Below are 18,087 nucleotides of genomic sequence, written 5' to 3' on the forward strand. Positions count from 1 at the left end.
GGGCCTTGTGAGGTCAGAACTTGGTTTAGGTGGTAAGGATGCTGATTGCTCAAACCACTACAATTCCTGGCAAAGGGAGGAGTTATCTTCTCCATTGTCTCTTCAAATCCAATACTTCCTCTCATTTCCATGTGAGAGTGAGAGACAGTTTCCAGAGATGACTTTACTTACAGGGTTTTCTATAGGAGCAGGTCTTTCTATTTACAGAGGTTGCTTTAAAATCACCTGGCCCTGTTAGATTAGGTAAACCACTTTTTAAAAGGCGGGCCCATCGAGACACCAACTTAAGGTAACAATCCTGGAGTGAGTTGGCCTGTAAAAAGAAAATGTCCAAATCTTACTAGGTTGTTGCGTTGTTGTTGATTTCTGAGTTGTAGACATCCCGCTTCCTTTGTCTGTGTCACAAGCCACTCATTCCCCTTCTTAATGAAAACAAGAGGGAGTGATTATACCTCCTGGGGCTGTGCCATTTGTGCCGTCTGAAAGGCACTTAAACGAGTGGCACATTATCTCACACATCTGGAGTTTACCAAATTAGCCAATTACGCTGGAGCTCATAAAACGAGGCCTTAAATGTCATTTAACTAGAAAATATTATAATCACCAAGTGGTCTGATTGTAAGATGATACTTGGGGCAGCATCAGTGGTTACAGAAAACAAATCGTGAAACAAAACACAGTTCAAATGCCCCCCAAATGCAACCACATATTTTCTACAGTAATACTTTCTGAAGAATACCATATTTCTGAAGGCACCAGCAATCAACATGTTTCTCATTTGAAACTAAGTTTAATCTGACCTAGTTGTTTCCCAGTTATTTGCCCTGAGCAAAACCAATGCTCAAGAATTTTTCTCATAAGAAAACTAACAAAGAAGCAGGATGAGAGCAGACTGATGGGAAATCATGAATTTATCAAAGCTGTGGAGCTATCTGCAAGAGATGGGATAACGACTGGATTAAGTCTTGCGTTTTCAGAGGCTTGCGGTGCTGCCTTGGAATCGACACGTTTTGGTTTATTGAACCCGTACTGGTCTCTCATACTTCATCTGAAGGAAGCGATAAAAGCTGTTTTAAATTGCTATGTGATTTGAGGGTAGGAAGACCAAAGGTTTTAGAACAGCTATTTAAAAATTAGAGGCTTACAGCCACTACTTCCACATTGTCTTCTTTTCCTTTAATAAACAACGAATGGTGTTTGGTGTTTGGTGTTTAGTGAAAGGTGATATAGTGTAACGGAAAAGCCGTGGCATGTCACTGATAGCTGTTCGACTTTGGGCAAGTTATTTAACTTCTCTGATCACCAGTTACCTCACACAAAATATAGCCATAATGATGCTGTGTTGTGCTGAGAATACTGCTGTGTTGAAAATAATGTATGAAAAAGTCTCTAGCATGGTGCCTGTTACACTAAGAAAAAAATACTAGTTTCTCATCTTTCTTTACCTATGTCACCAGCTTATCTTAAATTCTGTTTAACTCTCTTTTTTTTTTTTTTCCCTCTTTATTTCAGGAAGAATGGCTACTAGGTGCTTTCAGAGAAGGAAGAGTGAGGAGGTGGGCAGTGCTGGTTTTATTTTAGCATAATTTAAAATCCCCTCACCCATCTGTGAAAGGCTCAATCACTCTCTTTAAAGGAATGATAAGTACAGACAAGACTGAAAAAACTCTCAACAGATTTTCTGAAGCAAAAGGAAGTCAGTTGTGATGCATGAACGCATGGTAAATAGAGATACCAGCTGCTATTTGCCAGGGGAGTTTATAAAATGAACCTTGTTGGTTTTGAAGGCACCTAATCAACTAGGCTAAATCTTTGTCTTCTGGGCTCACGATTACACGTAGATGGACCTGTTAGTTTGTTTTGTCAAGCCAGAGAAAGATGAAGAATCATGGTGATGATGGGGGTACTCTCAACAGTGACAAATTCTTTCCCCATGATTTTTTTTTTCCACAATGACAGCCTTTTTTTACCCTACCCAAAAGGGTAAAAGTTAAGTAAATCTGACAATTCCACATAACAGAAATCCTTACTCAGAATTTGGAAGTCTTTTTTTTTTCTTAACTTAATTTCGCCTTTGTAAAGCTGGGTTTAAAAACTGTCTTTAATAACAGTACAATGTATCTATGCTTTTAAAAAGAAAAATAATCTTAGCAGCAGTAAGGGGATTCAGACCCAGGTGACTGAGCTGTTGTCTCTGGGAAACGTGAATTCTGGGCTGAGAGGTGGAGAATTGCATCTCTAAGAATGGTGACAAGTACCACTTCACTCTGTTACCGTGGGGAAATGGGAGATCTGCGCAGATTCTAAGTGTAGTAAGAGACTTTAACGTTTCTAAACAACAGGAAGGGACTAGCTTTCAAACCTTTAACTTGGAGGGGGTGGGGTTAGGTACAAAGAACCAGGAGAGATGAATTCTCTTAATATGCTAATAGTCACACTGACTGGCACTATCCTTCCTGCAGACCACAGACCAAATGGGCCTGTATGTACCTAAGTGAAAAAAAAAAATCTTTGAAAGCAGAGTGTACTCTAAAAGCTAAATAAAAAAATCAAAAAGAACTACTTTTACTGGGACAAAAAATTCTACACAGCATCTGTTAAAAAGGTTTTCTTTTCTCTTTCTTTTAACTTAAGGCTACAGAATGCTCTTGCTCTGTATCAAAAATAACAGGCAGCTTTTTTCTTTTGTATTTTTACAAATATTTCCATCTTTAAGACTAGAGCTTTCTGACTTTTACTAACAACGTGTCCAGATTTAAAGGCATTACAGAAAGAATGTCAGTTTGCTCTAGAAGCAATTATACATACAGCAGAGGAAAAGGCCAATTTTACTGTGCAAGGACCACACATACTGCATGTTTGTTATATTACTTGATATCAAAGCAGAAACATCAAATTCTTCCTAAAACACACATGAAATGAAGAGCCTGGCTAAGGAACTCCCACAACCAATTCAGAGATATCTGTTACAGTTTATAGAACTTGGCAACACTGACACTATTGTTTTACTGGGAAGAGACACTTATTATTGACTATATAATACACCATGATTTCTTTAAATTTATATAAATGTATTGGGTAAAATAAACTTGATCCCAATTGCCGTAAATGCAGGTATGTGATCAATGTATGACATTTAGGTATCATATGCCAGAGGATCAGCAAGAATTTGCTGATTCTATGTCACTAGGTGACCTTAATATTTAATCAGGCTTCAGGATCGGTATCATAACTTCAGAGGCAGCAGCTGATAGCAAGAATTATCTTTTTTTCATTTTGCATCATCATGATGTTGCTGTGATGACTTTCATTCATTTGTTCAGCTTGCATTTACTGAGTATCTCCACCCAGTGCCAAACACGGACATAGGGAATACAGAGGTAAATGAGACTTGGCCCTTAGGGAAATACATTCTCAAGGGAGGAGAGGGAAGACAGACAGAAAACAAGTTCAATAAATTAGGGTGGCATGCTACATTTTATATAGCATGTGTATACAAAGAAAGACTGGTAAAGAAAATATGTGATAGAGATAAGATAGTGAGGGAGGGTGAAACTCTAGGGTGCCCTTGAATGAGGAAGAGTTTCTACGTGGACTAGGGAGCTGGTCCTCCAAAAATAGGGACTAGGATGCAGATCTATGAGAGTGTGGGAGACTAGGGGACAGCAAAACATTTGCTATTCCTAGAACAGATCTGTGCATGGGGAATGAGCCTGGAGAAGAAGGGAGGGCCATCCTAGGGAGGGTTCCATACACCTGGCAAGGAGTTTAGACTCTCTACTACAGGCCATAGTTTTACATATTCCCCAAATACTCTAAAGACAAAGTAATGAAAACACTATGATACTGGTGTAGAGGAACACAAATTAATGGAACAGAATAGGAAATAGAGAAACAGAATAGAAAATTTAGTTGAGATACATATATAAAATATATAAATTTAATATGCAAAAAAGCTGGTATTTCCAATTAGTGAGTAAGGAATGGATTTTCAACCAGTGGTGTTTGAACAAGTTGAATATAAAATTTAATTCCTATATGCCCCACTGCACATTAAAAAAATTCTCAAAAAATGGATTAAAGATTCAAATGTAAAAGTTTATATTCTTGGGGTTAGAGGATGTCATTTGTTTCATTTTGTTTAAAATTTTTTTCATATGGAAGGTAATTAGGTTTATTTGTTTATTTATTGTTATTATTTATTTAATGGAGGTACTGGGGATTAAACCTAGGACCTCATGCATACTGAGCATGAGCTCTACCACTGAGCTACACTCTCCCCACTTGTCCTTCTTTTTTAATATGCTATCGAGGTCAGATATCACAGAGGAAAAGATAGACATAATCACAAAATCACAATCTGCAAAAATCACAAACTTCTGAAAGGTATAAGACACTATAGTTATAAGCCAAGTGACAAGTTGGGAAAATTGTTTGTAATTGATGTAATAGTTATAGGATTAGTACCTGTGATATATACAGAGCTCCTACAAAGTAATAAATATTCTAACTTAAGAGAAATGGGCATAGGACACAAATAAGCAATTCATGAAAGAAATTATATCCAATGATATAAACGTATGCTCAATCCCAGTTACAATCAAAGGAATATTATTAAGACAGTTTTATTTTTTATCTACTAGATTATGAATAGGAGATGAATGTGAGTGAGATATATCAAATGACTGATCATGTCCAGTGTTTGAGAAGGTGTGGAGAAGTGAGACCTCTCAAATACTAATGGTATAAAATTGATACATACTTTTTGGAAGATAATTTGGCAACATCTATGATACAAAATGTATATATATCATTTGATCCTGTAAGTCTATAGCTAGCAACTTTTTAAAATAGAAAATTTATATATACACATATATAAATGTGCAAAAATAGTATAAGAATATATATTGCACTGTTGTTTATAATAGAGAAAATTTCGGAACAACCTAATGGTCCATTAGAGGGACTAATTTAATGCATTGCAGCATGTAGATAAATAAATTACTACGCTGTTGTTAAAAAGAATATACTGACATGGAAAGAAGGACATCAATGACATACATTTATCTGAAATAAATAATTAGCAAAATGGTATCCCCAGTAATCTGTCAAGAGAGATAGTGAACTACAGAGATTAGGAGCATGGGCTTCGGGGTCAAGTCAGCCTGGATTTGAGTTCCAGCTTCATGATCTCCCAGATATGTGAAAAATTACTAACTTCTCTGACTCTTGGTTTCTTCACTTGCCCAGCTGGAATGGATCCTAACAGAATCTACCTCAAAGAGCTATATGGAGAATTCCTAGTACATGGTAGAGGTTAAATATATACTAGTTATTATTATTTCTGTTGTCATTTTGGTATAATTATTATTTGCAACCAACTCTCTTATGAAAGCAACTTCAAAAAGCAAATCGAGTTGCCTTTGTACAATTATGCTGAAGAGTCTTTAACTGAATCTGTACATCACAGACAATTTTAGCTTATGTAACAAAAATATTCTATTTAATCACTGGGATAACGAACATGACACATTAATTTCTGATGAAGATAGGTTTTGAATGAATATTCATCAACTACAATGCATACAGGGAACACATCTGAGCATTATATCTAAGAATCGAAAGAAAGGACTAGTACGTTTAGATATCCCCAGTTATGAGAACTTTAAAAAGCCTTAATATCACATTAAAAATTGTCCTCTGGTCTGGATATTATTAATATCCTTTTTGTGGTAGTTTCTATTGTATACATATTTAATTTTCAACTGTATTGTCAGGAAAACACACATACAAAAATAGGAAAGCACCCTTTTAAATACTTTCCCCTATTAAGACTAGAAAAATAAATCATTCAAAATGAGAAAATGTGTTATGAAGGAATATATTAAAATGTCCTCATCGACACAGAGACTATATACAAAGAACGATACATACCCTTCTGTGCGGAAAATCATTCGAAAGCTGTCTCCTAAGCTTTTGTAACTATTTGGATCAGTTGCACATCTCTGAATCTGGAACCTAGAAACAAAATCAAACAAACAAAAAATCCAAGTTAAGTATTTTGCCAAATGGCTTTTCTCCTTTTTGAAAGTATTAGGGAACTCAGCCTTTTCAGATTAACCTAAAGTATTCTGGTTTTGCCATAGATTTTACTGATTTTTTTGCCTTATATAATCTTTGCCTTATTTGTGAAGCCTTTAAAACTATGATATTTCTCTGTACTTCAATAGAAACTGCAGAAAGAATTTTTTTCATCTGTTTCCTAGCCAGGCGGATGCACCCTGAGGCATTTATGCTTTTTTCTTTTGTGAAAAGCACAGACAGATGTCATAGATTGTTTTAATGTATAATTCAGAAATCTGAAGATGCATATGAAACAAATAAGTAGCTCTATTTCTTATCTTAATTAGTGCTCCTTGATGGTAATTTAACACAAAGGTTAAAAATACAGAGCAGCTAATATGGCCTAACTTTGATCCTCATTATGAATTTGGAATTCATTCTGGAAGATAGGAGCCTGTGTTTACAGCAACAGCTAGGGCTGTACTGTGATACAGTTTACTATCACTACTTCACAATGGAGCAGAGCTGGTCGTGAAGGGTAATTCAGGCGACCTGGACCTTCACAGAAGCACAGTGCTTTGTATATAGTTTGTGTGCCATAAAAATGCATCCCATTTTAGAAAGCTAAATTTCTTTTTCTTCTTCTTTCTGGGTTTGATCATGCATCTCAGAACTCTAAACTTCAAAATGTGGAGGTTTCCAGTATGAGGGTCTTAACTTATCTATTTTATACCTTCCCCTGGGCTTTGTTTCTGATGGGATTTATGACAAGTACTCTTATTTCCCTACACTCCAGTTCTCCATTTTTGGTTTTCTTTAGTCTGCCTACTACTTGTGTTTAGCTTCCTTGTCAAAGTTCTAAGTTAAGGCCCTTCTCCCTTCTGTACTTCCCTCCACAGTTTTACCAACCATTTTTTAAAAGAAATTCTCAAAAACACCCCTGATATTGTCTACTTTAAGATGCTTTTCTCAGGTTGTTGGAGTTATGATATGAACATAACTTCTACCTCAAAGAAGGATTTATTTTATAGTTCTAGGTCCCGGAGAATTACGCTGAAAAGTGACACATATATCATAGAAAAGAGTGAATATTTTTCTTTGATTGAAGCAGTTGAGCATATGAACAGAACAATTATATGATGAGACTGGAAAGTGAGGCGAAATTACATTTGACTTTGTAACATGGAGAGTTGCTGAATGTGATTGTACAGGAGAGTAGATGTCCTGAGATGAGTAAGCTGAGTCTTCTAGTAGAGTATCTGGCATTAAAAAATTCTTAAAAAAATTTTATTGCCTGATTAGGTGGATTAGAACAGGAGTAAAGAGGGCAGAACAATCACGAAGGCAATTATGATAGCCTGGGTGAAGATAATGATGCCAGAATATGAATGGATGCAACAGAAATGTAATAAAAGGGGTGAGTTTGTTGGGTGACCCTTTTTGTCTTTAAATAAATAAATGAATTTTTAAATGGTGCATTCAACATGGTCCCCTCTTGATCCTCTTCAACTCAGTAAATAATATTCCACTGCCCCAGATCTACTCTTGCCAGTTTAAAATGTCATAAATATTCAACTTCATAATGTTTTTGCTTGTCAAACTTACACCTCTATTGGCCTGATCATTTTTAGAAGGTGTCTAGAAGAACTATATCTCTAAAATTTAAGTTGCATGGAGCTTATCAGAAGATCATGGACCAGTACAGCTAGCTCATTGAAACTATTCTTTATCCAGAGGTGCGTTCACTGTGTGCATAACCACTGGCCTAGAAGACTCAGTAAACACTTCGGTCTAGAATCAAGAAGGTGATTTGATGGTCAGGTAGATGGACCATGTTTGGTATTTCCGCACTACTGCATGTAAATGAGTTAATAATGAGATGGGACTTGGGATACAAATGAATTAACTAATGCTAAACACAAAAGAGTACAATGGGAGAACCGTATGTAGGTTTACACAACAAATAATTTTGGAACATAAAGAGCAATTTCCAAAATATGACTTTCGTTCTAATTCAAAAAAGAATCTCTATCTCTGTATTTGAATATGTGTAACCTATATTCACTACTGAGTATGAAAAGTTTCTTATGTCTAGTTGGGAAGTCCAAGATTCTTCTCTAATGTTCTTTTAAGAAAATTACTTAAAATAGTTTTATATATTATAAAAGAATTACATGTGCATAGATTTTTCTCATAATCTCTGTAATAATTTTCATTAAGTTCATTTACCTCTGTCAAATTCCTTTCTAGATGCTTTTCTCCCAAATTACCAAGTACTTAAGAAAAATCTGTCACATGAAATAAGACACTACAGGTTTTACAAAAACCCAGGGCATTAGCTCCACTCTCAAAAGCATAATAAATATATGAGAAAAAAATGACAATATAAGGGAAAATATCCAAAACATCAAGTAGTATCAGCACAAGTCGCCCAGGTGTTCATCAGAGGGAGCAATTACGCTTTCTGCAGAGCGTCAGGAAGGATCTCAGGAAGGAGAAGGGATTTGAGCTGTTCCTGCAGGATTCAGAGAAGCAAACAGAGGAAGACAGGAGGAAGCATTCAGGTAGGGAAATGAGACGGAAAGATGTCCTTTCAAGAGAAGTGAAGGAAAAGATCTACCACTACAGCAACCTCCTGTTTCCTTCAGGATGGACATTATAGCCTCCTGCTGGTGACATTTAGTTGCTCAGGTGGGTGGAGACCTGAGCGGGCAAGAACGCATTTAGGGGATAAAGTCAACAACCAGTATACAGCATTCGACCTTTTCCTGCTCTTCAGCCGATTTACTTCTAACTCTATGGCTGTCTCACAGTCATGTGACATTGTCCTACAAGGAACTGTGAAATAGTCAGCAGAGGGACCCAGTCAAGTGCATCCCAAAGGCAAGAAAATCAACCTTAGCTCCTCTTTCACTGCTGGGGTTAGAGACATCAGCTTTGTCTCTGAGGTCCGCATGCTTAAGTAATACCAAGGTAGGTCTTTGGTCAGCTTATGCAAAAATGAATACAGAGTACAATTATTTCATAAATAACTAGTTATTTAACTTGCTATTGGAAGTCTAGGCATGTCACTCATTAGTTGTAATTTGTTTCTTTTTTCCAGAATCCAACAGATAATATTTCCAATCCACTATTCTCAGTTCATGAGTTCCCGACTACTTACTGTGTATTAGGTATCCACTGTTTGGGGCATTACAAAGAAATAGACATAATCCTGCCCTTTAGAAGCTTATAGTTAGGTAAAGGATATGTTCAAGTAGATGATTACCATATGTAAGAAATAATGTTTAGGAATAGTATTTCAGAGTATCACACGTCAACCAATGAGTTTTATTGGGACTGAATAAACACTTTTATTACTTTTACTACAATAAAAGTAATAAAATCTTCTTATATGGGTGGACTATGGCTGACAGAAAACAGTACTATGTAGACACATTAGAGAGAAGAGGGAAAATGGGAAGGATATCTTTGGGCTAAATATCTGTGATTAAACTTTACACTCCCATTTTAGAACAGGCAACAAAGACAGTGGAATCTCTAAGGAGTGTTCCATTTAGAAGCTGATTGTATGATGAGTGATGCTGTGTTAATTACAAACAGGAGCGGCAACATCAAAACAGCATTACATGAGGAGAGTCCATAAACTGTGTCGTAGAGCAATGCAAGACGATGGACAGGCATGGTAAATATTAATTCCTCTGTAAAGCCTCCCACCATTCCTTACTATCCTAAAGCAGCTGGAGGTCCCATTAAAGAGGCTAAGGCAAGTACAGCTGTCTCTTCGATTGCACATCTCATATAGGGAGTGTCTACACTCTGCAGAGAAAGTATATGCTGTATTTAGTTCCACTACACATGACTTATTCTGATCACAGAGTTATCAGTTCTTCTAAGGAATCTGTTTCAAGTTGATATAATTATAGTGCATTTTGGTCAATCATGTAAAACAGCAATTTCCTTCTTCCTTTCCATTACATTTCAGTAACTTAAAAGGTTTCTTTCTTGGATTGAGGATTTACATCAGCATTTTCCAAGTTGCATTCTGTGCTAACAAATTCTCTCTATACTCGGGGAGACAATTTTCCAGTTACGTAATACAACTCTTTATAAAATTGCAAAGGCAAAGCCACACTACTCTTGATTGTATTTAGAAGAAAAGGTTGGACTTTCCCATTGTCCTAATAAAAGTAGCTTAGGCACATCTGGAATCTCCATCTGAGTAACTTCTTTTATTAGAATGAAAAGTCACTGCCAAACTGGCAAATTGGACAATGGAGCAATACTTAAGAAATATTCAGTGCCTAATAGCAGGTCAGAATGAAACACAAGGGAAAGGAGTGTGGCTCAAACCCTACGCTTGCTCCGGGGTCCAGGAGTCAGCAATCCCAGCTGCCGCAGGCCAGGGAGCCCAGTACCACACACTCCCACAACTGGAAGGGAACAGCCCTACCATCCGCCACACCATAAATACGAAGTGAGTTACTGCGATTCCTACCAGCGTAAGGAAGAGCTGCTCAACGTTCAAAAGCAAGTGTACAAGCATATTTTTTAAAAGTCAAAGAATGTTCTCAGTCACTAAAATATTTTTCCTTAAACTAGTCAAGAACCATTACGGCAGCATTTTCCACTGACTTAATTCTGTGCTTAGTCAGTGATGTCAAAGTCTGTTGTTGACTCTTAGCACAGTTAGAAATGCCACTTTAGGCATTCAGCTTGTCTGAGCACTTTCTAAGATACCACAAGAAAGATACGTCTTAAGAAATACAATGACTTGGTTGCCTTAAAAGCTGTAGAATGAGGTTGTTTGAAAATTCCTAAATCTCAAATTTATGCAATGCATTTATTTCCAAAGTAATTTTACATCTATCATCTTCTTTAAAAATACCATTGGCTAACGAAATCTATACTGGAAAGTGGAGGCTTCAGGACACACCCAAGTATACATGTATATGTATATGTATATGCAATTTATATATAATATGAAGGGCAGCAATTGAGTTGCAGAGAGTCAGATTAGGGTAGGTGTTGAGATTTGTGCTGAAGCTATATTTGTATAGCACACACCCTGCTTTTTAGTTAGATTATATGATTACTTGTGGTGCTTTAGGGTTGGGAACTGAGGGAGATCTGGGAGTGGGGGCAAAAGCCAACCCAAGCCATCCCTTTAGCACTGCCAGCAATCCTAACCAAAGCAGTGAGATAGGTGGAGTTTATTTCTAGTATTATCTCCAGATCATTTTCCAGTTCAGGAGTATTCGTGTGTTCTCTCCTGCCTTCCCTTATTCAACCCTGCTCTCAGAAACGTACTCACACCAATCATTTACCCTTTCTGTGACTTATAATTTGATATGCTGTTTTCCAGAACTTGTCCCCTGTTAACAGATTTCAGCTACCAGGGAGGAGGCAGGAAGGCTTGGCTTTGTTTTGGGTGGAAATGCAGGGGTACCTTTACCACCAGAGACAGCCCTAAGTGGTTCTTTATTTGCTGAGCGGAATTTTATGCCACCATAATGCATTGGGCCACATAAAAATTACACCTTTGTATCAAAGGAGGTGAGGCACTTGGGAGGCTGTGATACCAACTAGGAGCCACCAGTTCCAGTTCCAGTGTTGCCACCAACAAATAATGTAAATTGGTGAGAACGTAATTTAACCCCTCTTTGCCTTTCTCCTCAGCAGTAAAATGGGATCGCAGACATTAGAAGACACTTGATTTTGAAGGGACAGTGACACACTGACTTAATATTTGAGTTTGTTAGCCATAAGAGATAAGAGAGATTTCATTTTGTTAAGTCCTGAATTCCATATTTTATAAGGGCAGGAGACTGCTAATAAAAACTGTACACTGATAATAAGTGGTGGTGAGCTTAATGAAACTCCCTGCAGAGATCTTTTATAAATGTGCTATGAACAAAGATTATTAGTAATTACCAGAATGTTACATGTGCTCCTTAATAAACACTTAAGAAACCCACTAATGAATCAGAGATTAACAGACTAAAGGTTTGCAATTACAGAACACATTAAAAGGATAACTGTTGGAAGATTAAATAAAGATTTTAATTCACTGTAATTAGCCCATCTTATTGAAATAAGATGTTGCTCCTACAGAGATTGTTTGCTTGCTTACTGGTTGGTTGAGCATGGCCAAAGTCACTGAACATGCAAAGACATGTCTGAGGTTTTGAAATTTAGGTGTACACACCTACTTTAAACACTTTGGGAAAAGGCCCTGGAAAGCACATCTTTAGAAAAATTCCCACTATGTATATTTGTTTCTGTACTCTGAAAAATCACTTTACACGGAGGTTGTACCAAGGGAAATGCCCGCTTCCCGTGAAAGGCTAACCACTGAACAGAAGGGGAAAGGGACCTTTGCTTTTATCATCCCTGCAGAAAGACCACGTCGAACGGTGGGGAGATGAGGCTGCTCATTTGGGAGACGAGTTTGTCCACTTTTTTAGCAAGTGCTGGGGAGAAAGGTTTTCTCTTAACATTTCTCTATGGCCAATAGCTTTCTTGTTCTGATTTTAAGTACCTGGTAATTGTGAGTGGTAATTTTTTAAAAACGTTGGTTATGGTTATTTTGTTTTATTCCAGATTAAATATAACAATAATCCACATAACATTGTGTTAGCAATGATGAGCACCAGAGCCCTTTAATCATGTTGGAAGGGTGTGGTTTATAGTTCTAGACACAGATTTCTGTCTCAACATTTCCTGAGATCCCCATCTGCACAAGGCACAAGGTTAAGAGACCCAATGATGGAGAAACCACAGATCTTGCTTTCACAAATGAAACAAACAGGTGGGGGCGCAGGGAGATGTTAGTAATTAATCATAAAATAAGGCAGAACACACTTAATAAATAGAGACTCTAGGAACTTAGTTCATCTGCAATTTAAAAATTGCCTTTGCTTGCTGGGTTCACAGTCTAGGCCTGGCATCAATTAACACCCTCGAATAATGCTAACAAACCCACAGGGTCATGAGTTTGGCTCTGCCTCAGCACTGATCACTGACTGAAGTTCAAAGACTGTACTCATACACATTTGGCTGCTTATCAAATTATTCTTAAAATTCAGGGAAAAGAAAGAAACGTCTCCTGATTATTGCTAAGTCATTTCCCTAGGAGAGAGTTTCTTTATAAAAAGAAATAGAAATCTATACCTGGTAAAAATTAAGATGCCCTTTGCCTGTTTAAAGTCTGAATGCCTTTACTAGGTGTAGGTTGGCTGAGCTATGCTTTGGCGGAGGCTTTATGATATTGTAAAGAAGACCAGTAAATTTCTCTATGTTATTATAAAACAGTTTATACTGTGAAGAAATATGTAACCTGGAGCACTCAGTTAACCCAGATAATAACTACAGATAAGGTAACAACATCTTGGCAAGGCCACAAAAGCAAGGGAAATCTTCTGTGCCATGTAATTTTGAGCATGGTTTTGAACAGAGCCTCAAAAGTATTATCTCTGTGAAATATTAGATCAACCCAGATAGCCTGATTATATTTTCGGCAATTTCCTGTGATCCTAGACACATCTAACTGCGGTCTCCTTTCACCAGCCAAGGAGATTTAAAACCTGACAGTCTGTGACTGTACATTTTACACTTCACACTTTCATAGTACAATTAAATATCCTATAAATGGTTCATCATTGTGCCAACCACAAGTTTTGTTACAATAAACATTTACCTACATGTCTCTGATTAGGGTGATAAAAATAGGTCTAGTTTTGTACATCTTACACAATTAGAAGACATATGGTATTTCTAGTATTTAGAATCGGGGTAAAATTTGACGTTGTAAAACGAATCATGATAAGAGAGTTTATTCTACCACCTGGCACAAGTTCTTCCAGTTGTTTACATTACTTAAGGGATAATAACCAAGTACACTGACAATATAATTCTACAATTTACTTTAATGGCAATATGCTAGTTAACAAGTCAGAGACAAATGATCATTAGAGATTACAACCTTAAATCTAATAATGTTAAATCACAAGCAATAAAATAGGCTAATTGACAGAGCTGTATGATTAAAATGCTCCAAGCGTTAACTGGTCTCAATTAAACAAAAGCTTTGCTAGCATGTCTTTCAGTCATTTTGCTTTGTAAAATACTGGTCACATTATAAAACTATGCTTAATATCAGATTATAGTGCTGCCACTCTTTGAAAAGATGTATGTGTATATGTATACATATACTTAATTAAAATTCATATTTAATGCCAACAAATGACCTCACACTCAGATGTACCTACTCACATTTTCCCAAGTGCACTAACCTAGGCTGGCCATTTTCAGTAGGTAATTAGCATGAAACCAACTCGTACTTGGGAAATGAGGGAAGGATGGCTCACAGATTGGAAATAAAACCCATTACCAAGATGATGAAAATAGAGAGGGCTACATCAGCTTCAACACTCAAAGATTAAAATAACCATGGTCATGACAAGTATCATAGTTTTCCCATATTCCCAAAATAATTACAATTTAAAAAAATTTGACCCCCCTTAAAAAATAGTCAGCTATGTTCTTTCTCTCTCTGATTCTCGCCACCCACCTCCTTGGGTTCACAACTTTCCCTAATGTTCACCAATAGCACCTACTATCTCATGACAGAATCACACGACATCATTCTTACCTGTTGAGCCTCAGCTCTTTGCTCTGGATGAGACTGAAGTTCTTGGTTTCTAGCCTCCATAAAAAGATTTCCAGGACTTGAAATTCAAAAGCAGTCAAATCTACCAGAATCTTCTTGCTGGCCCTGGGAACTGATCCACTTGACAGAAACTAATTATGCTCTAGAGACCCTAAGCCGAGGTCCCAGTGAGGGGGATGTCAGAGAAGCTGGAGTCTCTGGAGACCTAATATATATAATCCATCTTATTTTAACTGACCAAATGTGCCTATTTTATGGTTTATTTAGTACTGATAAGGAAGGATGCTTTTCCATAATGTCAAAGAAAGAAAGATTAAGAGAGTGGGTGGTTTCTTTGTATTCATAAGCATAAATGCTTATGCTAGAAAGAAATTTGAAGAATGGAGATAATAAACTTGGCTATTAAGGAAGAAAACATGCTTATGCTTATCAGAGTTGAGGAAAATTTCAAGGGAAGTTTATATTTTTATACCAAGATTGGCCTCATTTGTTACCAAGATTTGGAGGGGTTTTCAGTTCTAAATGAGGACACAGTTTTCAAAAGCATTTCAGATCCTGGTAGACAGGATCTGAAAATGACCCCCCAAAATGGTAATAATACTGTTTACTTTAAATCACTTTTAACTTTGAGAGCATTTTTATATATGTGATCTCATCTCAGGGTGCCCCTTAGTTTCACAGCTCCCTATATTTGCAGGGTTAAAATCACTTGAAAAAGCAAAAAAGAAAAAAATATCAGCTTGGAACTAAAAAGGAATCAGACTAGAGTGGGTAGGTTTCCTGAAGTCTCTCAGTTGTACTGTAAATATGTTCAGTGAATGACCAGTAAAATCTTTTCTGATTCTAAGCTTTTTCACTTGTTAAAAAGGAAATAATTTTACTCACACATCACCGAAATGAACACCAACAGCGCTCATTTAATTTGATCCCTCCCTGTCAGGAGTATAATACTATGGCTGGAGAGACATTTCTTCAAGAGGAAGGTGGCATGGACATCTTTGCGGAAGAACTTAGATGCAGTCCTATCTGAAGAGCAAAAGACATCATGTGACTCCCTTCAGCCCTCTCCTTGTAGACAATTGGAGTGATACATTCCAGACCAAAAAAAAAAAAAAAAATCTCTCTATATTTATCTAGCATTTATTCTGTGGGGTTTATTTCCAAGTGTTTAAGTGCCTATTGTGCACCTGGGGAATACTGTCAAGGCCACTATCTACTAACTCTGTAAATTCTCCTATTGTACTTTCTCTCTTTCTCTCTCTCAGCTAAGTGCTTTTAATAATGACAGTTCCATTATGTCATGAACCCACACTCAAAAGAGTCCCAGTGGAAGGGTGTGGTTTCATTACTATCATCAAATAGCATGCTAAAAATAATTAAAAATCACTTTAGAACATTGGCAACAGAAGACTTGCATGAATTATTCCCACCCAGGAGCAAGCCTAACTTATCCACAGAACTTGTACAGGAATCTGCACTTTACTAATTAATCAAATGTTTAATAAAAGACAACTCATTTTTGGCTGGATTACAGATGGGTACTTTGGAAGGTAACAGAGCACTTCGAGACAGTTCAAGTCATGGATCTAATACCAACCACCAGCTTTTACATAAATGTAATTTTGCATTTTAAAACAAATCATTTTCTAAAAAATAGCTCTGTTCTGCAAATTAAGATCCAGGTAATTGGATATCTTGGTTAATCTAGGATCCCTAAAATCTCAAAGACTAAACATAAGACATATGTATGTAATGATGCCCAAGCGAGGAAACTGCAGTGAATACATAAGAGTTAAACCCCTCCCTTCAAACTTCTGCTAGGGTGAGTTCTGATTGTCTCCACTCACTCTGATTCATTAATCATCATGAAATTTAAGTGTGAAGATTAGACTTAAAACATTTTGGGGTTTTAGTCCCTCCCTTCACAAGTAATACCTTATCATTGAGTACAAAAGAGCAAGTGTGTTCCGAAACAGTGAAATTTACAGAAAATTCAAGCCAACTAGTATTTATTGAGTGCCTACTCTTCACGGAGCACTTGGGTGTTAGACTCTGCTTAACTTAAGACATTGACCCTCTTACAGAAGTTGGCATTCTAACAGGAGACAAACATGTAGCATTAAAACATTAGTAACAGGCAAGCTCAGATTTGTTGCATTCTTGCCTGCTTCCTCGGGTAGTACACAGGGAACTCCACATAGCATTTTTGTAGTGCCTGGAGTTGGTGGCCACCCTCTGGGTAGGAACTACCCTCCTGTACTATTACACGGTGATCTCATCAGGTCTCGCAAGGCTTGGGCAGGCCAGTCCCTACACTACCAACCTCATGGTGCTTTTCTGATTCTTGGCTTTCCCTACATGGTTTTGTTTGATCCTTATGGCTAGGCAATGAACTATTTCTTGCACATCAGTATGTCTGCCCCTAAGCACTCTCCCAGCCTCTCTCTCCTCCTCCCACCTTTCTCTCCTGCATTCCTCCCATGACTTTTAATTCATCACTTAAACCCAGCAGTAAACTAAGGACCAGATAACCTAGCTTGGTCATAACTCTTCGTGAGGGCCAGAGGGACCATACTGAGTCAGGCCCAGGAACATCAGAGCCTTCCCTGCACAACATACAGTTTGGCTGTCCAGAGACCATTTTTACATGTGTTTTGTTTCTCAGTGCTGTACCAGAGCTGAGGTTCTGGGAAAAGTGGTCTCTGGCTGAGTTTGAAAACTTTCCCTGAGGATGGGCCGTGCTGAGAGGAGGAAGGGGCAGACCAGCTCCAGTCTCCGCTGGTATTCTCTTCCTGGAACCATGGTCACGGTGAGGTGGAGCAGCTCAGGCAGGTACAGCCCCTCCTCCTGCTGAGAGGATGGCCCTGCTGCCGTGTGCCTACCTCTTTGGGCATCCTCTGCTTTGAGGGCTTAATAAAGAAACCTGTCGCTCCTAGAAGCCAAAGAAGAACTAATTTATAACTTATGATGAAGATGACGATGACACAAAGCACAGCTGACCCCATGAAGAAGCCATAACGATTCCTTCTTCCTTCTATTCCCCAATTTGTTTTGTGGATTTAGTTTGTTTATTTTCTTGAAATAAAATGCCTTTCCATGTTCTTCTGTGTTTGTTTTCCACTTCTGCATTATGGACTATGTGGTAAGTGTCTGTTATTTAGATTCTCATAGATGCATGTTTAGTTTGAAAATTTGAGAAAATATGAAAATTTCTTTTGAAAAATGTATGTATAGTTCAGAATTCTGATCAAATCACTGTGGTTTTAGGTTGGCTCTGGTGGTGCTGCATTAGCCCTTTTAGGGGAGAAGAAAAAGGAATGAAGGAAGGAAGGAAGGAAGGAAGGAAGGAAGGA

General features: G+C 37.5%; 1 protein-coding gene across 1 annotated transcript in view; it reads right to left on the bottom strand.

Moving 5' to 3' along the window:
- Window positions 1-18,087, bottom strand: part of SLC25A21 (solute carrier family 25 member 21) — a 411,303-nt gene that overhangs the window by 117,277 nt on the left and 275,939 nt on the right. Inside the window, exon 3 of the mRNA XM_031453618.2 lies at window positions 5,935-6,018. Within this exon, the coding sequence (XP_031309478.2) occupies window positions 5,935-6,018 (84 nt within the window). The remainder of the gene's footprint in view (window positions 1-5,934; window positions 6,019-18,087) is intronic.

This window comes from Camelus dromedarius, chromosome 5 (assembly GCF_036321535.1).
Source record: "Camelus dromedarius isolate mCamDro1 chromosome 5, mCamDro1.pat, whole genome shotgun sequence".
NCBI classification, from domain to species: domain Eukaryota; kingdom Metazoa; phylum Chordata; class Mammalia; order Artiodactyla; family Camelidae; genus Camelus; species Camelus dromedarius.